At 39.1% G+C, this 27,008-nt stretch overlaps 1 protein-coding gene across 1 annotated transcript in view; it reads left to right on the top strand.

Moving 5' to 3' along the window:
- Window positions 1-27,008, top strand: part of cc2d2a (coiled-coil and C2 domain containing 2A) — a 77,175-nt gene that overhangs the window by 16,629 nt on the left and 33,538 nt on the right. The window contains exons 14-29 of the mRNA XM_079802773.1: window positions 8,560-8,769; window positions 8,858-8,964; window positions 9,048-9,188; window positions 10,519-10,675; window positions 11,811-12,061; window positions 14,205-14,382; window positions 14,468-14,621; window positions 14,739-14,886; window positions 14,977-15,115; window positions 16,572-16,775; window positions 17,191-17,283; window positions 17,929-18,020; window positions 21,102-21,269; window positions 21,346-21,451; window positions 25,159-25,268; window positions 26,663-26,759. Of these exons, the coding sequence (XP_079658899.1) occupies window positions 8,560-8,769; window positions 8,858-8,964; window positions 9,048-9,188; window positions 10,519-10,675; window positions 11,811-12,061; window positions 14,205-14,382; window positions 14,468-14,621; window positions 14,739-14,886; window positions 14,977-15,115; window positions 16,572-16,775; window positions 17,191-17,283; window positions 17,929-18,020; window positions 21,102-21,269; window positions 21,346-21,451; window positions 25,159-25,268; window positions 26,663-26,759 (2,355 nt within the window). The remainder of the gene's footprint in view (window positions 1-8,559; window positions 8,770-8,857; window positions 8,965-9,047; window positions 9,189-10,518; window positions 10,676-11,810; window positions 12,062-14,204; window positions 14,383-14,467; window positions 14,622-14,738; window positions 14,887-14,976; window positions 15,116-16,571; window positions 16,776-17,190; window positions 17,284-17,928; window positions 18,021-21,101; window positions 21,270-21,345; window positions 21,452-25,158; window positions 25,269-26,662; window positions 26,760-27,008) is intronic.

The raw sequence follows: 27,008 nt of genomic DNA, 5'->3' as shown, positions 1-27,008 counted from the left end.
CTACAGATTAAGAATGGGACGTCATTAAAGTTCATGTGCATGTAAAGGCAGGCGTCCCAAAACTTTTGGCAATATAGTGTAATTAAAACAATAATTATATTATCCATGCTTATTACACGGCTCTCTGAAATGCTTGATTCTGATTGGTCAGTTGTCACATTCCAAGGTCAGTTAATGACCGTTGTCAATGGCAACACTGTATAATGACGGGTATTTGAAGCTGTTGCTTCTTTCATGTCTCTCATATCATACCATGGATGGATTTTTCTGCAAATGCAGCAACTGCCAATTTGTGCCTCAGTTATCGACTGTAAAATGAAACCGGAAGACTAAAGTATTAATAGCAGGCTCACGGTAATATTGTTGAAGTTTTCGTCTCGTTGCTAGAATAGTAGTTTTGTACACTGTAGTGGATTATAAGATAATAAACGGGTAGGATTTTAAACCGGTCTCTTATTACATTAATATTTCATGTCCCTGTCATTAGTCATTAAGTGACATTATCCCTTAAAGGTCTGTCTTGTTTGAACTTGTTAGTTCATCTAGGCTCAAAGCTGCTTGCTAGGAATTGTTTTGCGTTTTAATGAGCTGATAAAATATTTAAACTCAAATCAATATTTCATGTCTTATTTACTTATGTGGCAAATAGCCGTGTACTAAGGAGATCTGTAATAAGTGCTTTGCGACGGTTTCCTGATCACCCTGTTTGGCTTTATTTTGTGATAACTACCAGCTGGAACTACATTGCCCCTTATATTGCATAGCCCTTTTTTTTGACAGCGTAAATGTGACCCTTTTATACAAAAATAACCAGGTTACAAAACAAAATTGATAACAAAAGTTACCAGGTTGCTAAAAATGAGTGCTTTAAAAGAAGAACTAGTTATTAGATTTTGCCAAAGTTTTGTGGAATTCAAAGGAAACATGACCCGCTTTAAAGTCCCACTGAAGTGCATTGAAACACACAGCATTATTCAATGTGTTGACGTAATTTCCACTGAAACAGGAAGACAGGGCGGGACTTATTGAACAACTCCTCCCCTTTTTTTAATTAGCCAATAGCTTTTCATTTATATCACAGTTGGGACAGAGCCATTGAGCTCAGCAAAGCCGCAGTTTCCTCCTAATCTCTAACCGTTTCTCATCATAATCTCCTCCATATATCTCTTTCAAATACAGCATTATGTGCAGAACTCAAACGGGTCTGATATGTTTCTGGTCTGTGCCGCCTCGATCACATGATCCGCTCTGTGCTATCGTGTCTCTGGACTGGAGCTGTGGCGGTTCACGGGACACTAATGTGAAACCAGACTTCATTCGCCCCAGTGGAAAGCACATTTACACTGAACTGTCCCCTATCCCCTATATAGTGCACTATGGGCAATTCACCATATAGAAAACAGACAATGTGTGAACAAGTGACCAATTTCAGCCGCAGCTTCAGCGTCTGTTTATAATGCCGGTGTAGGAGGCGGGGCTTCAGATTCTAGAGAGCATTTGATTGGACAGATAATCCGATGAGAAGCTGAAGTGATGTCATCAAAATCGTTGATCCTTATTGGTGGAAGTGAGAGACTAAGTTTTGAATGCGTATATCTTCTAAATGTTAATTTTGTCATTGTTTTGGAGCACACTAGCTCATAGATAACAGTACTTCATACTAAAAGCCAAAAAACTTCAATATTGATTTCATGGGGACTTTAAAGGGGTGGTTGATTATTATTTCACTTTTTTAACTTCAGTTAGTGTGTAAAGTCGCTGTTTGAGCATAAACAACATCTGTGATGTTACGATGCTTAAAGTTCAAAGCAAAGGGAGATATTTTCTTTTACAGAAATTGCTTTTTAAGGACTACAACAAACAGCTGGTAGAGACTACACAAGCTTCCTCCCGGGTTAGTGACATCACTAACCCTGAAATTTACATAAATCCTACCCCCGGGAACACAACACAGGGGGTGAGATTATCATGACAGAATATGCTAATCAATGACTTGAAGATACCGTAGTCAACTCCACATCAGCTTCATAAATTCATCAACTAACTCTTCAGAAACGTCCTGTCTCATTCTACATGTTGTCTCTTCTTCTTGAGTCTCTCCATCATTCTCCGACTCCAGTTTGAACATAAAAGGCTGAGCAGTTTCATTGCCCGTCTGCATGAGGTTATCAGAGCTGCTAACTGGAGTTCTTGAAGCTCCGCCCCATGAGCAGCAGCTCATTTGCATTTAAAGAGACACACAAAAACGGCACCTTCAAAAAGTGGCAATTGAAAAATGCAATAACTTCACATGCACACTCAGGACATCAGAGACTTATTTTACATCTTGTAAAAAGGGGCAATCAACCACCCCTTTAAATGCACTGGTTTTGGATGAGGGTTTTCTATGGTCCCAAGGCACCAGACCTCTGATGCTTGCCTGGAGATGAGGAATCATTTGTTTTCTTTCCCACATAAAATGATTGAAATACAACACTTGGCAATGTCAGGGAATATTAAAAATGTGACTCATAGGTCTGGAAACCATCATGAAAATGAATAAAATTGTGTGGCAAGTTGCGAACATTTCTATAGTGAATCATTTTTATTAGCTCAGCTTATCTTAGCTCTAAAATATTTCATGCGCTGGACATTTCTCTTTGTGGGCGACTTTTAAAAATCATGCTAAAGTGCAATCCTGTAATGTTTACTAGCATGTTTTGGTGTCAAATCCTCCACGCAGCCTGTTTCCAGGCAATATGAACTGCCAATAATATTTGTGGAGATGAGAGGTGTGAGAACGGAGATGAGATCCAGATGTGTGATGATGTCACATGTTCTGCAGTGAGACGGGGCAGTGAGGTCACATGTGCCGGTCACGCCTTACAGAACTCAAAATAGGAGATATGTAATGGACATTAGGATATACTCACACACACACATAATGGAGCGATGACATACCCGTTCAGCCAAGTGTGTTTAATAAATCAAGACGGTGATTGCGTATTATGATCGCTACATGCAAATAGAAGAAGAACACATCATGAGGACATCTGAATATTAAAGTGCTCACAGACATGTGGAACTAGTTGACACAAAGTGTTCTGGTAATGCAACCTATTACAACATGAAAATGAGAAACATCAAGTGGACATCAGGAGCGCATGGCTGATGACCAATGAGAAAGAGTCCTCATGCACAGTGCAGGCTGTAGTATTATTCCTCAAGCTCAACCATTCATCCCTGTTACCTAAGAAAGAAAAACTATTACAGGCACTTTCCATGGTACGCTACAAAATAGGACCTGAAACGTTAATTTTGTACATTTTTGTTTTTCCTTTTTCTTTTTTTAACAAGTGACAAACACAAATGTCTTGTAAAAATTATGATAAAGTCGCTAAATGCTAAAGTGCAATTTATATAGAAATTGGGAAAATGGAGCAGCATTTTTGTTTTTACTTGTCTTCTCTCCATTCTGTAGAAGGGATATTTAGACATGTACAGTCAAAGCAGAAATGATTCAGACAGGACACTATTAGGGGTGTAATGGTACACAAAACTGAGGGTTCGGTACGTACCTCGGTTTTGAAGTCACGGTTTGTTACGGGTTCGGTACAGCAGATTTACAAAATTGCTTTTTATTTATTTTTTATTAAACAGTGGTTTACTGAAAAAAATGTGTCTGTTCATAAATGAATTAAATTATAACTAAACGTTTCTTAAAGATAATGCTGTAAACTATATAGGGAGCCCTTACTTGCACATTATTACTATAATTTTAAAGGTTAACAACAGAGCCCAAACTATTAGCCTAAATTCAGCTGATATTCATGTTTAGTTATGGGATAATCAACACTCAAATAACATTGTGTGCAAACATGTAAACTTCACATAAGTCAGTTTTTGCATTAACTCCTAAATCTAATTATAAAATTATGTTTTTTCTCCAGTTCGTTGTTGAAATATAATCTTAGTATATGTGTGTGTATATATATATATATAGTGCATATATTAAGTGAAAGAGTTGATTTCTCTAGTGAATTAACAGCTGTGGACACTGAAGGACTTCTGACTCTCAGGTAAATGTCCTGGGTGACATTGTTTACAAGCTGTTTGACGTCTTTCCGCGATTGAAACACTGATTGAGCGAATACACCACATATGATACGTTTCAGTAAGTGTTATCCTCAACATACCTTAAGATATTAATTCATGTTTATTCTTCTGGAAGAGATGATCGCGTTTACTCGCGCGCGCGCGCTGCTTGAATTGACGCACCTATACAGCGATCATTCAGTCCTCACATTAAAGAGCGTCAAAACTGCATTTGTCGTTTGAATTTCGTGATGTAATGGACTGAATACTTAATATGTTCGAGTGGGAACTAGGATTGAAGTGTTTTCCGCGCTTAAAACAAGCCGACTGTTAACTGTTAAAGATTGCATTCGGAATCGTTCGGTACACACGCGCACCGAACCGAGAGCCCTGTACCGAAACGGTTCGGTACGAATACGTGTACCGTTACATCTCCTAGACACTATAGTTCATTTATGTAAGTGAGGAGAGCGAAATAAAGTAAACTCTGACATATTAGACCCAAAAATTCTCCACACAGTGACTACCAGTAAAACTGATAAAAATTTGGGACCAAAATGATTCAGACACTTTGACCTGACCATGTTTTGCTGAAGTGTTTTTTTTTCTTCTTTAATTGCTAATGCAACCTTTGACACCACAGACTGAACAAAATGAAGTAATGCTTGTGTGAAACAGCAGACCGTTGGTAGGCCCAAACTGGGTCACCTCCAGACTACTGTGGACCTGTTACAGTCCAAAAAAAAAAAAAAAGATGATGATGGCTCAACCCGCAAGTATACTCTTCAGAGTATGGTGGTGTTTATTGACAAGTGCACCGAAAATCCAATAGTCCAGCAGTGAATATATTTACAAGTGGACAGTGCCAAAAACAAAGTACCAAACCAACAAAAATAAAACAATAAAATAAATGAAAGATATATAACTATACAATTATGTACACAAAAACTCACGAGTATCTACTATACAGAGGGTTTTCTTTAGCTCACGGCACCGCAGTAGCGCGTTTGCTCGAGTTGATAAACAAGTACCATACTTAAGTCTGGCCACTGCTTTTAAAGGCCAGGCTCCAGTGCCTTTTCCACCACTCCTACCATTCCACAGGTACACTGAAAAAAATTATTATGGCCTGATTAAATGAAGCATAATTAATGTGTGCTCGTTTAAATAATTTAAATGTAGTTTTTTGATTTTAATAAAAGAAAATCAATTGGTTTTATGGGAATTGCATGTGTTTTTTTTTAAATTGAGATAAAATAAATTGATTGCGACCACTTACGATAAAAAAAAGTTAGTAAATTCAACTAATCATTTTTTTTCAGTCTAAGTGTCATAAGGTAATCCCATCTAACACTTTGAGATACATAACATTCATTTTCCTCCAAAAACCAAATGAAACAAAAACCAATGTTGTACAACAAACTGTGTGTATGTGTGTGTGTGTGTGTGTGTGTGTGTGTGCCAGTGCTGCCGCTTGCAGCGGTGAAGATCACTTCTTCACACTTTGTAATCGGTTGACCTAAATTGGTATTTTCTAATTGTGTACTTAAATTTAACAGCTGATTGGTTGATTGTAATCCATTACATACCTTTCTATCAAATTTATCTGACATTATCAAGATGAATTAGTTCTGACACAGTTTAACACAGTTCTTGACATATTTTATTACCATTTTCTAAACTATAGCAAATAAACTGTGATAATGTGAGAAAATGTAGATGGTGTCTGAATAACTTTTGGTTTGACTGTACTTTTGTTTTGGTGTCAATTTTATATTTTAAATGCAATGACTACAAACCAACATTTGGTCCCAGACTAGTTAGCCTCTACTAAGTACAGACTAATTTAGGCAAAATTTGCAACCCCTTCTGTTTTTTCGTTTAAAATTGTGTTTATTTATTTACTAGAGTTTTATTTTAGTTTATGTTTATGTTTTTTTATTATAGGTAGAATATAACAAAATCACACAATAAAGGTATTACCCCACATTTTGGTAACAGGGCAGTGTTATTTCATTTACTATTATAGTATTTATTAATATTTTATTTTTATACATTTTTAGTTTATAGTTTCACTAATTTATGGATGTGCGTTTGTCATTTTTAGTTTTCAATATTTCTGTTTAGTGCAAATTAATTTTTATTTACATTTTAGTTTTAGTAATTTTACTATTGTAAGGCCCGCTAAAACCTGTTCCAATGGCGGTAACGATCTGCGGTTGAAGGTCTCTGCGCGTTCTGTGTTTTTCAGCTGGGCAAAATGGATTTAATTATAGCATTCTTTATCTGACTCCATTTATCATAATCTCGAATTTAGGATAGAATGCCAATTGGTTGTTTGGTCATTTATATTTAATAGTTAGTCACATATTTAATCATTCTGTTTTAACCTTTTGTTGCAATGATACCGTTCCGTACTGGAGTTAATAATTACAGAGTAATTCAGAAAGGATCAATGTAACAATTTGTTAACAGTCAGGTAAATGTATAATGCCAATTACATAATAAATTCAAAGATAATCCATGCACAACATCAAATACTCTGTAGCAAAGAATAAGATATTGATACCTGACTTCTGAATATTACGTTACATCCACGTTACGGGCCAACCTCATAACAGTATTGCGCCCCGAACTCACTGCTACATGGCTTTAAGTAACTCAGACCAGACCAAAACCTCTTTCAAATGGAAATACATGATGATAAAGGGAATTTAAATGGAATCGAGCTCCCATTTGCCTGGATTGAAAGAAGAGACCAAATGTCTCCAAAAGCCACACCCATCATAATATGCTAAATATCTTTAAGCTCTAAAAACCCTTATTAACTTCTTGTATATTTCTGTGGGGACGAGATTTTTGTACCAGTCACACTGAGACATTTCAAACGATATCAAACACATATAATACTGTATAGTGGGAATTAACATTTAAATCATACAGATTTTGGGTGATATCTCTAGCCTGATGTCGTCATACTCAATTCTAGTCAGAATATGAGTCTGATGCTGCTCCGTTGGGCTGTGATTATGGGGCGTGTTTCAACCGAACCAGGAAAGACCTCAATTGGATAGACCTACAACCAATCAGAGCAACGGAGCGACGCATAACGTTAGTTGTCAAATGTCAACAGAACTCAACTGCACTGTGTTGCCATGTCCGCGGGTTGAAGCGACGCCAATTATGTGACATACAGACCCAGGAATGCTATTTTTAGCTGCCAGCCATGCCAAAATAACACATATTTTACCCCCCAAATGCTTTTTTCCCCCGGAGAACCCCCCCTGGAAAGCTATTGGGCTTGTTTTTGGCTAGTTTTGAGGAACGTTAGCAATTTGGCAGGTTTTGTTGTAAAAACTTGGCAACCCTGTACCTCCACGCACGCTGGAATAAGTTACGTTAGAAGAAAAAGATGAGTGTAAACGATCTTTGCCGGTGTTGTAAAAAAAGAATGTAAGGATACACAGAGTACTTACTAACACGATCATCATTTCTGAGAGAAATAGTAAAGGTGAATGCATATACGAACAAGTTCTCCGTTTAGGATTAGAACAAACTCAACCCAAGCGCCTTTGGTGACGTGGATGATTACGTTAATGTTGATCATCTGTCCATCATCGTCTAAAGCCCGCCCTGATGATTTCATTGGTCCAAACAGTTTCTGTTCGGGCATAATTACTTCTCTATGGATCAAGTCCAGACCGAACTGCCCGAGTAAAAATGTTGTGGGCGGGGCTAAGTTCGGCTGGCATCCAGGCTATGATATCTCAGCATGAAGTTGAAATTCAGGGCAAGGTAAATACATGTAAATTAAGGCCATTCCCAGCTGATTCACTCAGTGGGACGTCGTCTGCGAAAAGTGTCCTCTCAGTGAGTAATTGTCTTTCACCAGACAATCTGGAGTTATGCAAGTTTTCACAGTCTTTCACTATATTTAAGTCGTATTTATGTTTTATTTCTACTTTATTTCAATAATAAACTTCATTTAAAATAAATAGTCAAGTCAGTTTATGTGTAGCATTCAAAATAATTTCAAAGCAGCTTTACAGAAAATCATGACGTTAATGTTTATAAAATCTTATAACATTTGAATTTCTTGCCTTATAATTACGTTACGTGGATATACTTATATATCCAACTTTATATATAAGGCTGTGCGATAATATGGTCTACATTTTGCTACAATATAAACAATCACAAACTTGAAAATTCGCTATATAGTATATATTGCTTTACATGAGTCTAATGTATGTATGCGGTACATTTGGAGATACTTACAGTAGTTGTAGGTCGGAGCTATTCAATTGTTATGTGGTGATTGATAATTCTGATGCCTGTAAGATTTTTACAATTATTTATCAAATTAATTGGATGACAATAATTAAGCAGATGTGTTACTAGATTCTGATTCAGAACTAATGAATGAAATGTATTTATACTGAATTAATAACATACGGTGTTTCCACTGTGATCTGCTCTTTTCAGGCTCTGAAGTCAAAGCATGTGAACCTGTACATAGATGGAATGGGCGATCCTGAGGCAGACTACCAGCTGGATGTAGATGTATCGGGCCTCATCTTCTCCCATCATCCTCTCTTCAGCCGTGAACATGTGCTGGCAGCCCGTCTCGCCCAGCTATACGATCAGCACCTGACCAGACAGCACAGGAGCCTCACGCGACTCCTGACTGATAAGGTAACCTATAAGAGTGGCATCAAAACCAAGCTTCCTGTTCTCAACTTACAGTTCTTAAAACTCATTCAGAATGTGTGTTTTTGTGTAGTTGAACGGTTTGAGGAACACTATGCACAATATGCTGGAGCTACACAGAGGAGAGGCTCTGAGTCAGGTGACCCAGCAGAGGATGGCTGAGTACAAGCAGGAAGTGAGGTAAAAAACTTCCAATCACCCCTACCTTCACTGTATATTTATGATATCTGTCACTCATTTAAATCTGTCCTCTGTATTGTCAGACACACTCGTCAGTTGCGTGATGTGGAGCAGGAGAAGGACAGAGCTCTTCTCAAAAGCATCATCAGAGTGTGGAAGGAGCTGAAATCTCTCAGAGACTTCCAGAAATTCACCAACACGCCTTTCAAACTCTTCGTCAGGAGGTATGTCATCATATGTCCTATGTGTTCTTGACTCTGTGTTTGTGCTTTGTTTAAAGGGTTAGTTCACCCCAAAAATGTAATTCTGTCACGAGAATGAACCTCTTTGGTTCTTTCTGAAGCTCAAACGTGCTGCGTAACATGAGAATGAACCTCATTGGATCTCACACGTAAAGCAAACATGCTTGAGCTTCTGTTTATCACAGCTGATGTGTGAGTTGATGAATGTTTATTTGTGAATAAAAGCCTAAATTAAATCTGTTCATCATATAAAGCGATTGTGTTTCTTCAGAAAATTCATATGGATTAGTTTTACGATCTCTTTATGAACTTTTTGAAGCGTCAAAGTGGAAGTTGCATAGCTGTCAACGGAGGGACAGAGAGCTCTCAGATTTCATCAAAATTATCTTCATTTGTGTTCTGAAGATGAACAAAGGTCTTACAAGTTTGGAACGACATGAAAGAATTCGTTCACTTTTAAATAAACTTTTGCTGATAATTTACTCACCCCCATGTCATCCAAGATGTCCATGTCTTTCTTTCTGCAGTCGAAAAGAAATTAAGGTTTTGGATGAAAACAGTCCAGGGTTTTTCTCCATATAATGGAATTCAATGGGCTCCAAACGGTTCAAGGTCCAAATGACAGTTTCAGTGCAGCTTCAAAGGACTTTAAACAATACCAGACAGTGAATAAGGGTCTTATCTAGCGAAACCATCGGTTTCTGCGAGAAACCAAGCAGTATTTATGCTATTATTTTACCTCTTAACAGACGAACGTGATCATCTCTGAGATCCGCCATAACTTCCGCTAAGTGAGGTCAAAATGCGAGCGTGGTCATAGATGTATACGTAGATACCTCATTAGCGCTTGTACGAATCAATAGAATGAGGCATCTACGATCAATATATCTATGACCACGCTCGTATTTTGACCTCACTCAGCGGAAGTTATGGCGGATCTCAGAGATGATCATGTTCGCCTGATTATAGGTAAAATAATAGCATAAATACTGCTCGGTTTATTGCAGAAACTGATCGTTTCGCTAGATAAGACCCTTATTCATCGTCTGGTGTCGTTTAAAGCCCTTTTAACGCTGCACTGAAACTGTCATTTGGACCTTGAACCGTTTGGAGCCCATTGAAGTCCATTATATGGAGAAAAACCCTGGACTGTTTTCATCCAAAACCTTAATTTCTTTTCGACTGCAGAAAGAAAGACATGGACATCTTGGATGACATGGGGGTGAGTAAATTATCAGCAAAAGTTTATTTAAAAGTGAACTAATCCTTTAATGACAGAATTTTGGGTGATCATGTGACTTTACCTCTGCAGGGAGAAGGTGGAGAGAGAGCAGGACGAGCAGGAGTATGAGAATGACATTATGGCGGAAGTGTCAGAGCTGCAGGCGGAGACCGAGGAAGATTATCAGAAGAAGATGAGTGAATACAGAAGACAACACGAGGAATGGAAGTCCTGGAAGAGAAAACAAGTACTATCACACACACGCAATGCATTTGTTTGCTTTTTCCGTTAATAGTTGCCGTGTAACTCGTTAACTTTAATGTTAATAGCCACTTATGTTACGTCTTAAAAACTACTGAAAAATTTAAGTGTTCATCTTGTCAGAGTCCAATGTCCTTTAAACATATTTTGCTGGACTGCAATACTTCTACCCCTTTGAGAAACGTGTGTTATGTGTGTTTTATTCTGTTGATACTTTTGAGAAGATTTTTTAACCAAGTTAAATCCAAATTTAGTCTTGGGGTTTTTAAAAAAAAATGTATCTTAAAGGGCTAGTTCACCCAAAAATGAAATTTCTTCCATTAATGACTCACCCCAATGTTGTTCCACACCCGTAAGACCTCTGTTCATCCTCGGAACACAGTTTAAGATATTTTAGATTTAGTTCGAGGGCTTTCAGTCCTTTGAATGTAAGTGTATGCACACTTTGCTGTCCACGTCCAGAAAGGTAATGAAAACATCATCAAAGTAGTCCATATGTGACATCATTTGGTTAGTTAGACTCTTTTGAAGCGTCGACAATACATTTTGGTCCAAAAATAACAAAAACTAAGACTTTATTAAGCATTGTCTTCTCTTCCGGTTTAGTTTGAATCCGCGTTCACGCGCCACAGTGACGCTGCTGACGTAAGACGCTGTGACGTGTTATCTGGTGCGATAGCAGACAATGCTTAATAAAGTCTTAGTTTTTGTTATTTTTGGACCAGAATGTATTGTCGACGCTTCAAAAGAGTCTAACTAACCAAATTATGTCACATATGGACTACTTTGATGATGTTTTCATTACCTTTCTGGACGTGGACAGCAAAGTGTGCATACACTTACATTCAAAGGACTGAAAGCCCTCGGACTAAATCTAAAATATCGTAAACTGTGTTCCGAGGATGAACGGAGGTCTTAAGGGTGTGGAACAACATTGGGGTGAGTCATTAATGGAAGAAATTTCATTTTTGGGTGAACTAACCCTTTAAACATCTTATTTAGTTTTATTTTTGATTAACGCCATGAAAAAAGGAAAGAAGAAAAACCTACTGTTTATGCATTCATAATCCTGTTTGAAACCAGAATGACAGATGTTCACAACATGCATCTGATTCTCTCAGAAAGCCTTAAAGAAAAAGCAGAAAAAGAAAAGACCGCAAGAAGAAGAAGAAGAAGAGGAGGATGAGGAAAGTGAGGAGGATCTGGGCGAGGAGCCAGAGAAGCCAGATCCTCCAGAGAAACCAGACATGGGCACCCTGGAAGAGCAAGTGCGGAAGAAGGCTGACAGGATCCGCAGGAAACCTGGAGAACCGGTTCTGATTCCAGAACTTACCGTCTCCGGGCCCGTCACCCCCAATGATCAGTGTCCACGGTGAATGAACACACACATACACTTATCTCAGACCTAAATAAATGAGGGCCGGTTCACACAGAACACGTTTTTCCATTTCACCGCTCTACTTTTCCATTGTTGACACCTATTTAATCGTAGGCTACAACGCAAGTTAGTATAGAAGAATAAAACATCATCCGCTTAAGCTAGTGTTGAACAAATAAAACAAGAGGAATCGCACTTTGGAAAATTCAGTTTTATGTGTGTTGAAAAAAGAGGAGGAAGCGCAAGAGGAGAATATGGCCATTGCTAGGGAAAAGAGGCTTGGCATGCTAGTTTTGCAGATGGAGCTTGAGGTAAGTAGTTTTAAGTTTTAGCGCCATGTCGCGTTGATCAATTTGCCCTTTCATGTTGCAGTTTTATTGGCTAGTCAAACTGTGAGATGATGATGATGGTGTCAGAAAATGATCGCAGGCTATCTTTGGTCGCAAGACCGCGCCAATGGCCGTCCGTGGGCGTGGTCGCATTAGCGGATAATGAAGTGGCTCGCTGGTGACTGACATGTATCGCTTTTCAAACAGATTACATAAACACAGAATATTTGTTTTCGATTTAGTTTACAGTGTTTAAAACCTGACATTTCAACGTTTCTTTAGACATGTGTCTCAAGTTTGTGAGACAAGTATTCACTAAGCTAGAGTTCCTTTTCTGAAGACTAACTGAATGAACGTCTTTTGACAGAGAGGCTGCAGATCGCACATCATGTTTGTTTTCTTTATTTTGCAAAAAGCAAAACATTTTGTTTTTATTGAGACTGTACACAAAAAAAAAGAAACTTAAAGGAACACTCCACTTTTTTTGAAAATAGGCTCATTTTACAAGTCCCCTAGAGTTAAATAGTTGAGTTTTACCGTTTTTGAATTCATTCAGCCGATCTTTGTATCTGGCGGTAGCACTTTTAGCATAGCTTAGCATACATCATTGATTCTGATCAGTCCATTAGCATCTCATTCAAAAATGACCAAAGACACTTTCAATATTTTTCCTATTTAAAACTTGACTCTTCTACAGTTACATCGTGTGCTAAGACCAACTGAAAATGAAAAGTTGCGATTTTCTACACCTATATGGCTAGGAACTACTTTCTCATTCCTGCGTAATAGTGGCGGATCTTCGCGGCCGTGCCATGGCTGCAGCGGCGCAATGATTCGTTGGTATTCTGCGAAACATGGTGGTAGTTACACCTTGGACTTACTATCACATCCCTTTACAGCACACAGAACCAAGGTTAATCACACAGCTAAAGCCACAACACAATTCGTCGGCTGCAAGCCTGAAACTTTCTCTGCAACTACACAAACTTAGTGCCGGTCACATTGAAAGTTACCTAGCTGGGCTACTTTCAGGCGCTGTAATATCATTGCGCTGCTGCAGCCATGGTACGGCCGTGAAGATCCGCGACTATTACGCAGGAATTAGAAAGTAGTTCCTAGCCATATAGGTGTAGAAAATCACAACTTTTCATTTTCAGTTGGTCTTAGCACACGATGTAACTGTAGAAGAGTCAAGTTTTAAATAGGAAAAATATTGAAAGTGTCTTTGGTCATTTTTTGAATGAGATTCTAATGGACTGGTCAGAATCAATGATGTATGCTAAGCTATGCTAAAAGTGCTACCTCCAGATACAAAGATCGGCTGAATGGATTCAAAAACAGTAAAACTCAACTATTTTACTCTAGGGGACTTGTAAAATGAGCCTACTTTCAAAAAAAGTGGAGTGTTCCTTTAACAGATTATAACGATGTATAACACTTGCCTGAATGATAAAAAATTACAGAGTTATTTGAGTCTCATTGGCACTGATAAGAAAAAAAGAGAGCCGACTCGGGGGGGGGGTTAAACCTCTCTAACTGTATGACATTGGACCACCGTTTAGGAGCCACAACCACAGAAATCTCCACAGTTGGCCTATGGATACGAATGAACCTTGTGGACATAAATTGGGCAAAAAAAATCCTAACAACCACCTAAAACACCTCAACAACAAAAGAGCAATGCCCCGGCAGCTTCCTGTAATATTCCAGCAACCACTTAGCACTTATTGTTTCAGTTACTTAAGCCCGAGTAAAGACTTTCTCCAGAAAGCGTAATGTAAACGAGTATTTGTTTGTGCCTTGTCTAGTGGCGAGTTTGCTCGTAGAGAGGACGTGGCCAAACGTACCCTCTTCATCAAGGTCCTGTACAACGATAAAGAAGTTTCCAGAACAGACAGTCGAGCCCTCAACATGGATTTCAGAGTCCACTTTGGTCAGATCTTCAACCTGAAGATAGTGAATAGGCCAGAAAGCATCAAACTGCAGGTGCGGTTGGTTTCGTGTATATATGCACAATTCCATTGCCATTTGTCTGTATGCGTTTGAGACGTTCTGGATGTTGTCTTTGCAGGTGTTCGAGAGTGTCGGCTCATCTTCCACCCAGCTGACTGAGGTGTGTGTGCCAGTTCCAGAATCTTCTGTCCTGACCGGCAGTGCACCATCTGAGGAGATGGAGTTTAGCAGCAACCAGAGAGTCACCTTCAACCACGAGGGTGTCGGCAGTGGTAATCACTCTTAAAAACCTACCTAGACAGATTTCTGTGCGTCACAGTGATGCCCCCTGAAACAAGGTCTCCAATTACAGAAAGTGAAATGATGCTTTTATATCTCCTTTGGGGAAGGTGTTCCGTTCTCTTTGGAGGCTGACGCCACTCACACACAGACCCTGTTGACGTCAGGGAAGCTCTCCTACTGCGTGTCATGGGCTGTAGGGGAAGATGACGTCCCCCTCGCTCCCCCGTCCAGTCAGCCAGGAGGGGGCATGTACAGGTCAGAGAGCCAAATAGAGATCCAGGCCTCCATTAGTGGGTTGTTTTCAGAGTTGTGCTAGATAAAATGGACTGTTTTCTCTCTCTTCAGTGGTATTGGGAAGATGGACGCTATAGCCTGTATCGGGGCATCTAGTCTGAATGACATGAAGAAATTGAGGATGTGGGCGGCTGAGTCTCGCCTCGACCCCAACGACCCCAACAATGCCTCCATCATGCAACTACTCTCGGTACGTTTCCCAGAATTCTCTCAAACTCTTGAATACACCTTTAAGAGTCACAATTATGGTGCGTTCACACCGGACGCGAATGACGCGATTCGCGCGAGCGATTTACATGTTAAGTCAATGCAGAGACGCGAATAGACATTCTGCGGCGCGATTTGCGCGAATGATGCGAATTTAGTGTTTTAAACACGTGATTCGCGCAAGCTGAAAAATCTGAACTTTGGCGGATATTGGCGCAGCGTTAACCAATCAGGAGCTTGCTCTAGTAGTGACAACAATGAGGAGAAAATCTGTATATTAATATCTGGTTCAGACAATATGATTATCACTGTGATAACATTAAATGACATGAAACACAACCCAGTCTCTTTTTGTTAAATGCAAGTTTATGTATGATCAATAATACAAAAGTATAAGTAAAAGGTATAATAAGCTACACATGAAATAAAGCAAACAATTCAGTCGAACATTCAAAGTCAGTGCTAGGCTAACGTTACAACTGCAACGTACAGTTATAGCCTAAAAATATAAAGTAATGAAACTTCTCTTTGCCTTCAGTCTAAACGTTTTGCCAGGGAACAAATTATAGATTCATGAGACCAAAGATCGCCCGTTACAAGACGAATTATAGCTCGAGACACCACAGAGAAATCAGAGCCAGCAGGAGACAGCAGAAGGACTGGCCGAGGAAAGGCTGCTCTCGCCGGGGTTAATGAGCGCTGAGCACCGCTGATCCACTGGAGCTCACAACTCCGAAAACGCCAGATAAAATGTTCAAATAGGCACTCTTTATATAAATAAACCACAGATTTGAGCTTTAAACAACTACATTATCGACTGAAAAAGTCTTAAAACTACGTTTTGTCACACATTAACAGTAGATTTTGACAAAAAAGACGTGTAAACACAGCCCATGTCAGCCATTTCTCAACGAGACGAGCCGCTGGCAGAAGCCCCGCCCATGACGCAAATTCACGAATGTTGTGCAGTGAATGTCACACGTGAATGAAGCGAATTTCTCGCGCAAATGAAGCGAGTAAACTCAAAATGTTCAAGCGTCAAACTTTGCGTGAATAGCGCAAATTATTCGCGTCCGGTGTGAACGCCACATTCGGGGGTTGCACAGACTAGTCGACATGCTTAAGCTTGTTGTTGACTAGTCGCTGATCATGTCCTATAGCGGGTGCAAGAGGATAAGAAATCTTGTGCAGCGCCACGTTGTGTAAATAGCAAATGCACTCCCGCACATCTGTTAGCCCATGGTCTCAAAACGAGGTGTGTTCAGGCCATTGTTGGACACACCCATGATGACTCATTAAGAGACTAGGTACAACCCTTTTGGACCATGTGCCTGACCCGCCGACCGTTTTTTCTGTCATTAAGCGAAAGTGGATTCGGACTAAGTGCGCCTTCATACCATGTGCTCAGATCGTTAAAATAGGGCCCTTTGTCTCTGTAGTTGGTGAGTGGTGGAGATGTGGCGGTTCCTGGATACTTTCGTCTGGAGCAGCTTCAGGAGGAGTTTAATTTCCTGACTGATGAGGAGCTGCAGCGTTCCCGTCGCTTCCGTCTCCTGAGGCTGCGGAGTCAAGAGGTGGCGGAGTTCCGGCACTTTAAATGCGTCCCCTCCATGGAGCGGGAGATATCCGAAAAAGTGTTCCAGGTGAGATCCCATAACCAGAAAACTCCCTGTGTCTGAGAGTGTTGTAACAGACATGCTGAACAGTGAAGTGGTGTGTGTCCTAAGACTGTCCAGACTAGATGAATGACCAAGGACTTCAAAGAGATAGTGTTTGAAAAAGATAAATAAAACTGGTAAGATCGTCCAGGCAGGAGTCGAACGTTGCATTGAAAAGAAAACAATGGTGAGTTCTGTTGTATTGTAGCGCCGTCTAGTGTCGAGTAGATGTCTGTGCAAGATGTCATGGCAAGTCTGGGAATGAAATGTACCATGAATATAGGTTTCCAGCAGCCGCAGTGCAATGACAGTCTTATCTTTTGTACCTGTAAATCGTTCTTATGTTAATTGAACATATGTTAGAATAAACAGGTGGATTTGTGTCATGATTTTGTTTCAGAATTACGAGAAGAGACTAAAGGAGAGCGAGATCATTGATACAACAGAGCACATTGATTCACATCGAGCCCTCGTAGCCAAATATCTGCAAAGAGTGAGTGATGCGTTATTTTCCTTTCTTTCGTACTTGGACTATCGTTCAAAAGATTGGGGTCGGGATGTTTTTTACTAAATATTTTCTCTTTAGCTCACCTCGGCTGCATTTATTTGATCAGAAATACAGTAAAAAAGTAACATTTCGAAATATCATTACGATTTAAAATAAGTGTTTTCCATGTGAATATATTTTAAAATGTAATTTATTCCTATGATCTTAAAGCTGAATTTTCCTGAACTCCAGTCTTCAGTGTCACATGATCCTTCAGAAATCATTCTGATATGATGGTTTAATGCTCAAGAAACATTTATGATTATTATCAGTGTTGAAAGCAGTTGTGCTGCTTAAATATTTTTGTGGAAACAGTAATATTTTTTTAAGATTCTTTAATGAAGTAAAAAAAAACACAGCATTTATTTAAAATATAAATCTTTATCAATGTCTTTACTGTCACTCTTGATTAATTTAACGCATCCTTGCTGTATAAAAGTATTAATTTCTTAAAAAAGAAAAAACATTCTTACTGACTCTTTTACTGATATGTTTTTCTTTTTTACTTCTTTTTGTTTTAATTATGTAAGGACAGTGGACATTAATGTGAGTTATGTATTCTCAAATTCTCTGTTTGTCTCTCTGTGTCAGGTTCGGGAGTCAGTCATTAATCGTTCCCTTATAGCGAAGCATCATTTCATCCTGTCTGATGTGGTTTCAGAGGACGAGGTTCCCAGCATCGGGTAAACTGCTCTAATTGTTGATCTAATTCACTTCTTCAGACTTTAAATATAGGCGGACTGAGGCATCCTCCTCTTTAAGACTCCTCCCAATCCTATAGATTTCATATTCAGATATGGTTTGGTACACATACTCACCCAGTAACAAATGCTGACACTTGAAGCTAAACCCAGTTCATGCACTGCAGTTAATTAAATAACTATATGATGATGATGATGATGTAGAAGATTAAACATGTTTGATGGCAGTTGATGGTATGTTCAGGCCATGAGCAGGGTAGTTTGAGCACAGACTGCAGAGCGTGAGGTTTTATCTACTCTTAGACCTGTATAAAGTGATCTTTATTTGACAGTTCTTGTCTTTTATTTCTCTTTTTTTCTCCTGTATGTTTGTATATTCAGTGGTCCAGGTGCTGGGTATGTTCTGAGGATTTTTCTGTTCTTTTTTCAGTCTTCTGTATTCCTTTATTTTCCTTGTGTTCCTCCCCTCAGATCTGTGTGTTCACGAGATGCCATTTTCTGTAGAATTAGTCAGTGTAAAGTATGTTAGAGGAGTCCAGTCTCACACTGCAGTGTGTGTGTGTGTGTGTGTGTGTGTGTGTGTGTGTGTGTGTGTGTGTGTGTGTGTGTGTGTGTGTGTGTGTGTGTGTGTGTGTGTGTTAATGTGGAAATCACACACTCCGAGAGTGTTTGTGTGTTTGATCTGCTGTACGGTGAGTACTGATAGTGTGTTTAGAGCAACAGTACTAATGTATTTATTTACTCACCCTCATGTTGTTGCAAACCCATAGGACATTATTTCTTGGTGGAGCACTACAGGAGAGGTTTAGCTGAATGTTCATGCTGCTCTTTTCCATATAATGAAATCATACATCGACCAACATTATAAAATTATAAAAGCTTTGTGTGAGGAACAGACTGAAAGATAATCGTCTCCTCCGCTTTAGCTTTCACAGCCAAAGTGACATTTAGAATAACGGCATGATTGCTAGTATGATATTGCTTTTATACAGCAGATTAATAAACACAAACCTTGCATTTTAGAAACAATATTGTTAGTTACTTCGGCTCTGCCAGCTAAAATAATTCCAAACGACATCAGTGCAGAATCAATGAAACAAGTTTTTTGCGTTTTCACGTCCAGCGCCACATTTAAATAGCAAATGCACTTACGTCCATCTGTTCACCCGTGGGTGTGCTGGTCCGAAAACAAGGTGTGTTCAGGAGCATTGTTGGCGCATTGCTATTTTGAGGAACTGAAAACGACTGCGCCATTGACCAACAAAAACCTGCTCTAAAGTCAGTTTTTAGTTATTTAAAGGTCGTGTTAGTAAAATGCGCCTATAGGCGGTGCACAAGGCGCACACACTCTCCTCATTTTACACACAGCAGCACACTGTTTAAATATTAAAAATAAAAGGATTCCTCTCTGGAGAAGTGCTCAGTCTTTCTGTCATGTAAATAGTGAATTCGCCATGGTCGAGCGCAACTGGCTTTTAAAGGGAATGGGAGATGAGACTCTGATTGGTTTATTGCACGTTACGCCCAAAACACACCCATGACTCATTAAGAGACTAGGCACAACCCTTTTAGACCATGTGCCTGACACGCCGACCGCTTTTTTCGTCGTTAAACTAGCAAAAGTGGATTTGGACACGCTCTGTGTGCACCTGCGGCATGCGTTTCGGACCATGTGCTCCGAGCGTTAAATTAGGGCCCTTAGTGTTTTTGAGTGAATCAGTTGAGTGAATGATTCAATGACTCACTCGTAAAGTATAGTGGGTCTCATTCATCAGTAATAACGTTGATTGTTCGTATTTCAGAACTTATAAAAAAATGTTTTAGTCTAGTCTAATACACAACTCGTGTATGCACATACATTTTTTTTTACCTCTTTATGATATTAATACATTTTTGAATATTCTCAATGCGTGCTTTTGTGTTCCATAGTATAAATTTGTATTAAACACATCTAGATTATATCCATATATTGGGGGCTTTCCACAACCTTTTCTTTACAGCCTTCTGTTACTCTTAGAAACGATATGACATCCCTAGGTTTTTTTTTGTGTGTGCAAATTTAGGGGTGAAACATTTTACAAAATTTATGAATCATTTGTTAATGAAAACGGTCACGTTCAGGTCACAAAAATGTGTATGTATGCAGTTAGTGAATGAGACCCAGTCACTTATTCTATATATAGTCGATTCAGCAGTTTGAATCGCCAAAGTCACGTGATTTCAGCAGTTTGGCGGTTTGACACACGATCCGAATCATGAATCGACTCACTGATTCATAATGCTTCAAAGCTTCATGATGCATTGTTTTGAAATCGGTCATCACTAAGTCGTTATTTAGGGTTTTTTTGCACACAAAAACTATTCTCGTTGATTCATAAAGTTATTATAGAACCACTGTAGTGAGATGGACTTTGTGACAACGTCTTTAGTTCCTTTTAAGGGTCTTGAGAGTGAACCGTGCATTGTGCCAATGGAGGCCTTTCTGAGCCATCAGATTTCAACTAAAATATCTTCATTTGTGTTCTGAAGATGAACGGAGGTCTTACGGGTGTCCAACGACATGAGGGGAAGTCATTAATGACCGAATTTTCATTTTTGGGTGAACTAACCCTATAATGAATTTTGAACATTTTCAAAGAGTGCTCACATGTCCCTCTAGGCGTGTTTGCATAAAACAGGCCTAGATTATCTCCATATAAGGCCTTTCCACAAGCTTTCCTTTATAGCTTTTGCTTACTCTCCGAAACCATACAATGTTCTTAAATATTTTTTGTTGGTGCAAATTTAGAGAAAACATTGTAGTTGATAGATTATGATTCTGTCACCTGCAGAAAAAGTGACTGATTAATCCCCATCACTAATGCACAGACTAACAGTCTATCAGGAACGTCCAAACAGGGATACAAACAATGAAAAAACTCCCATAGACGTTTTAATCAGCACTCTTGGTGTCCTTTGTCTCAATGTCTGTTGTTCAAGCTGAATGTTAACTCAGATCCCTCACTAATACTGCAGTGTGTTATGGGATATCTCCACACTGACTCTCAGCGGATGCTCTTTCAGAGTGCTGGGCTGGAACCTGTTCAAACTGGCCGAGCCCAAGCGGCCCCTGAAGCCTCGCAGGAAGGAGAGGAAGAAGGTGACGGCTCAGAACCTCTCGGATGGAGACATCAAACTCCTGGTCAACATCATCAGAGGATACGACATCCCTGTCCGCAGACTTTACGCCAGGTACCTGTGCACACCCAGGAGATAAGAAGACACTCAATGACAGCGTTCACTCATGGATTGTTGCTTGTATTTTCAGAAAACCCCCTGTGTCGGCTAAGTCTGGACGATCATTCACAGAGCCATTTGCAGCTCCTGTGTCGTCCCAAACACCCCAACACGGCAGTGAGTGGCCCTTCGGACAGGTAACAGCATGACGGCATCACTGCACCATACCTGTACCTTAAGCCAGGCGTACACTGTGCGATTTTTGCTGTTGTACGAACTCGCAACGAAAATCGCATGGAAATCGTTGATGCTCGTATGGTTGTGGCTCACAGCGTGAAGAGGAATTACAAGCCAAGCCGAGCACGTTACGAGCACCTCCCGATAATTTTTAAACATGTTTAAAAAATTCGGACAGTTGGCCCTTTTTTCACCAATGTATAGGCTATCCGTTATTGCCAAATCATACACAACCACGTCACATAGGCTAGACCGATGAGTAGGGTTGGGTACCGAAACCCGGTGCCCTTATATAACCGGTATGTACCGGACCGAATCAGAACGCAGATTTCGGTTCCTCATTTCGGTGCCAAAATTCAAACGTGCTTTCGCGCTTTGGCCAGACAGATGCTCAGCGCTCGTCACATCACAACTATTCAGTGTTTTCAACCACATCATGTTTATTCCAGGTTTCAGACATTTAAATGCTCATAAGTAGGCTACTAGCAAAAAACACACACTGATGTCTATGAAAGCGGCAATGACCATCCTTTCAGACGGTTATAATTTGACTAACGTTACGTGTTTTATTCACATCAGATACATGCACATTATATAGTAACTATATAGTTTACTCTATTCTTCTTCCAGTTCACTGGTCACTTACTTTCATGTATTTCGTGAGACGAGAATTAACTCAAGTGTTGTAAATCTGACAGATCTGATTCTGAGGCGCAAACTAACATGGTGCCGCCCATTGCGCTTTATAGATCAACTAACACACATTCACTCACACATTCGAATATCAGATAGTTCGTGACACAGTTAAGAAGTTTGTGAATATTTTGAATAAAAAGAAAAAACGAAATAAACCCGATACAGCTGAGCTGTCAGCGCTATTGCGGCTGCTGTGTGTTAATGAAACATTAAGGCTAAAATATTTAGCCAGAGAATATGATCATATTTCAAAATAAAGCTGAAGCTCGAAGCTGGTTTGTAGCAGACCAAGAATACAGACGACTGCTGATATTACTGTAACCGTTATTTAGAGTTATATTAGGCTTGTTGTAGTTGGGTTAGGTGGCTTAGGTTTTACTGTGAATTTGTAAATAAGTTTTGTATTTATTTATATTCATACATTTAAGTATACATTAAACTTTTAATAAATGGTTCAATTTAAATAAAAAAATAAAAAGCCATTTAATGTCATCCACCTCGTTTTGTGGCCTTTTTTTTTTTTTTAAGTATCGGTTCAGGCACCGTTTAGGCACCGGTACCGTTTTAAAAGTATCGGTTTGGCACCGGAATCGAAAAAAACCCAAATGATACCCAACCCTACCGATGAGTATTATTAGGCTATAGCTCAATGGCTGCAACCATACAGTGTGCGCATACACTGTGTGACACACACATGCGCACACACTCTCTCTCTCTCTCTCTCTAGTTGTTTCTGTTGAAAGCAATAGATGCTGTTCATTCAAATAATTTTTTCTTTCTTTTTCCTATCCAAAGCTATAGCTGCAACATTGAAAGCTCCAGTCTCCGTGTTCATAGCGAAAGCTCGCGTGATTGCCGTGTTGCTCCAGCTGCTTTGACGCGCTTTATCAAGTTAACTTACTTGTAGCATTTGCAATATCTCGCAAACTCCTGGGTTTCCGAACTCACAGTGAACAGCCAACTTTAACTAAGCGATTTCTGAGAAAAACTGTTTATATTTGAAATTGCCACAGCCAAACCAACAGACCCCTCCCTATATTGCTCCGCCCCCAAAATAACGAACGCGTTATGCAACACAGACAACCACTTCCTGCTGCCGCATCAGACAACCCGCAAGTGTGGATGAATCAACTGTGATTCAGCAAAAACAGCATATTTTGGTACCAAAACCAATTAGAGCCCGACCGATATATCGGCGGGCCGATATTATCGGCCGATATTAGGCATTTTTCAAACTATCGGTATCGGCATTTATGATGGCCGATAAATGAATATATATATATAAAAAAAAAAACGGACGAAACACCGCTCAACCACATTATGGGTGTTGGCGTTTCATAGTTTGTTCACCAGAAGGCGCTCTACAACGTGCAGATTGGCAACACCAGCTGAGTCATGCTGCACGCCGCCAACATTCACAACAGATCATGAAGTGTATGGTAAGGTGGCAACTGTCACGAGACATACATTGCTTGAATAACAATTAAAAGAACATCCCCATCAGTTCTCTTAACTCAAATAAGCATGACAAAATTCGTGACTGCCAAGTTCAGTTTTGCTGTTACATGTAAGCCAAGAGTGAAACGGAATTAGCTTACTGTAGGTTGTTACAGTATAGTTGACTGACTGTCAGTTTAACTCATAAGATTCTTAAATAGCGTGACAGTTTGACAGCATGAGACGTATCATTTCTCCCCTGCCCGTTATTTGGAAAAACTTATGTTTCACAATATTTTGCAGTCCATTTCTAAAGCTAGACTTTAGCTAACCACAAAGATATGCCATGGCTATCAGTGGAAGACCGCTAAGATTAATGCGCTTGGAAATCACAACAAAAATGTTCTGCCTACATAAAGTAATGATTACTGTATTTATAACTAGTGTATTTGTAGTTCCAGTCCCTGCATTGTAAGTTAGGCACTTGGAGTGAAGGAAAGTGTTGCTGACTTTGTTCAGATGCAGCATTAGCGAGTCCCATGATGGGTTTACTGCATCATCATCAGTAGATTTTAGAAGGCAAGGCAGGCAGAAAATTATTGAAAATGGTTTGTAGCTTGATGGATAGAATTAAAAGAGCGCATGTAAAGGGATAAGCAAGTTGACATTGTAATTATAAGGTAGCTCATATTTATACTGTATATAGTTTATATTTTGCTGTTGTTCTTATTTATCAGAACTTAACTGAATTTTTTTTTTTCAGTCTGGCTCCGTTATATTTATGAAGCTTACCACATCTATTAATACTATATAGATATTTTTGGTTATTGTGTTTTCGTCCAAAGGACTTTAATTTTCATATCTTAAGTTTGTATTTTTATACATTTTATTTATCAGAACTTTAATATACTTTTATGCTCCTCTGTTCTGTTGTAACAATAAAACAAACAAGTTTATTTTTAAACTGCATTATCATATTATTTTAGGGAGGCTGAGGGATCAAATAAATATTTTTTACGTGTTTCTGTATATTATATTATATATATATATATATATATACATAATATATATCTATATATCGGCCGATATATCGGAATATCGGATTTTTAAATCACCAAATATTTGTATCGGTATCGGCCTTAAAAATCCTTTAAAGATAAAGATATAGATAAAGATAAAGGAACCTCTGTGTCCGTTTTCAGGCCTTCCCGTTCTCTGAACCCTCCAGCGTTGAAGAGCTTTTCTAATATTAATACTAAAGCTCTTCCAAACTGACCCTTTTCCTCTTTGGTAATATCTCAGCCATCTCTCTTTCTTTAGTCTTTCTACAAATGTCCAGATTGCTCTCTCTCTTTTCCCCATCATGAGCGGATACGCCTCCTACTGTATTCTCCTACTTACACAGCCTGCACTATATACAAACACCATATTTTCATATTAGGGGTTGGTCTATGTCTCTCCACAGCGTCTCTCAGAAATCGCCTACTGCGCCTGTAACTATAACTGTGTGTGTGTTCATGTGTGTGTGCTTTAGCCTCTGATCAGGCCGTTTGTGGAGGTGTCTTTCCAGCGCTCAGTGCTTCAGACGTCTACCGCCGAGGGTCCAAACCCCTGCTGGAACGAGGAGATTGTTCTGCCATTCAGGTCAGGCTAGAACCTACAGCATAAGGATTTGAAAGCCTGTGTATCATCACATCAACATGTCACTATAGCTCTGTTCTTAAACCTAGTGAACTGCTTGCTGTCTACATAGGCGGTCTCCTGACTGAAAAGAAACCTCATAAGTGGCTCATTTGAAACTGTACTCAGTCAGTGGCTCAGAGCGACACACAAATAGCACTTTGATAAACTAATGAAACAATACTCCTAATTAGCATAAAAATCTTGTATTATCAATCCCGTATTAAATAAAACAAATATTTGTATATATTTTGTAAGTAAATGTATATTAATATTTATTATTTCTCTTGACAAATTATAATTATTATATATCTGCTATATTATTATATTATTTCTTGACAGTTTTTTTTCATTAATATTATTTTTATGAAGCACACATATTTTTTAAATATATTTACATTAATAATATTTATTTCTCTTAACACAATTTTTTTGTGATATTCTCCAGTATTGAATGAAACATAAAGATTTATTAAAAATTAATTTACATTAATATTTATTTCTCTTTTCACATTTTCAATTTCTTTAGAGTTCCTTTTTCATATTGGGAGTGCACTTAAAGTCCCCATGAAATCAAAATTGAAGTTTTTTGGCTCTAAGTATGAATATGTTAGCCTCACTGTTATCTATAAGCTAGTCTTCTCCAAAACAATGACAAAATTCACATTTAGAAGATATACGCATTCAAAACTTGCGTCTCTCACTTCCACCAATAAGGATCAACGATTTTGATGACATCATTCTGCACTTCAGCTTCTCATTATATTTTCTGTCCAATCAAATACTCTCTAGAATCTGAAGCCATTGATTATAAGCCCCTACATTATAAACAGACGCTGAAGCTGAGGCTGAAATCGGTCACTTGTTCACACATTTACTGTTTTCTATATGGTGAATTGCCCATAGTGCACTATATAGGGGATAGGGGACGATTCAGACAGTGTACATGTGCTTTCCACTGGGGCGAATGAAGTCTGGTTTCATGTTAGTGTCATGTGAACCGCAGTGAACGTGAATTCTGCACAGAATGCTGTATTTGAAAGAGATATATGGAGGAGATTAGGAGGAGAAACGGTTAGAGATTAGGAGGAAACTGCAGTTTTGCTGAGCTCAATGGCTCTGTCCCAACTGTGATATACAAGCTATTGGCTATTTAAAAAAAGGGGAGGAGCTGTTCGATATGTCTCGCCCTGTCTTCCTGTTTCACTGGAAATTACGTCAACACATTGAATAATGCTTCAGTGGGCCTTTAAAATGCTGGTTTGGTAGGCAGTTCACTAGGTTTTTAGTCAGAAGTGTTTTCACATTGAGTTTTAGTATTATCATGATGTGAATCAGCTGTTTTCCCTTGATCTCAGTGCTCCAAACGGAGACTACAGCTCCACCAGTCTGCAGTCGGTCAGAGATGAGGTCTTCATCAACATCTTCGATGAGGATCTGCATGATGTGATGGAGGTGAGAAACATTCAGATGTGCCATTCCCACAGTCCTTTTAAAGAGCACCTATTATGGCATTTAAAATGTTTCAAATATTGTTTTCGAAGTCCCCAACAACAGTTTTGCATGCATGCAATGACAAAAAAGACTTTAGTTTTCTTATAATATGCATTTATTTTTACCTGTTTTGACAGCGATTCTCAAATGATTCCTTTAGTGATTCACTTTTCAAAACCCCGCCTTTACGTGACGCTAATCTGCGCTGAT

The sequence above is a fragment of the Gobio gobio genome (assembly GCF_949357685.1).
Source record: "Gobio gobio genome assembly, chromosome: 21".
In the NCBI taxonomy this organism is placed as follows: Eukaryota; Metazoa; Chordata; class Actinopteri; order Cypriniformes; family Gobionidae; genus Gobio; species Gobio gobio.
The sequence above is the reverse complement of the archived record's forward strand: the minus strand, read 5'-3'. Positions and strand labels throughout refer to the sequence as shown.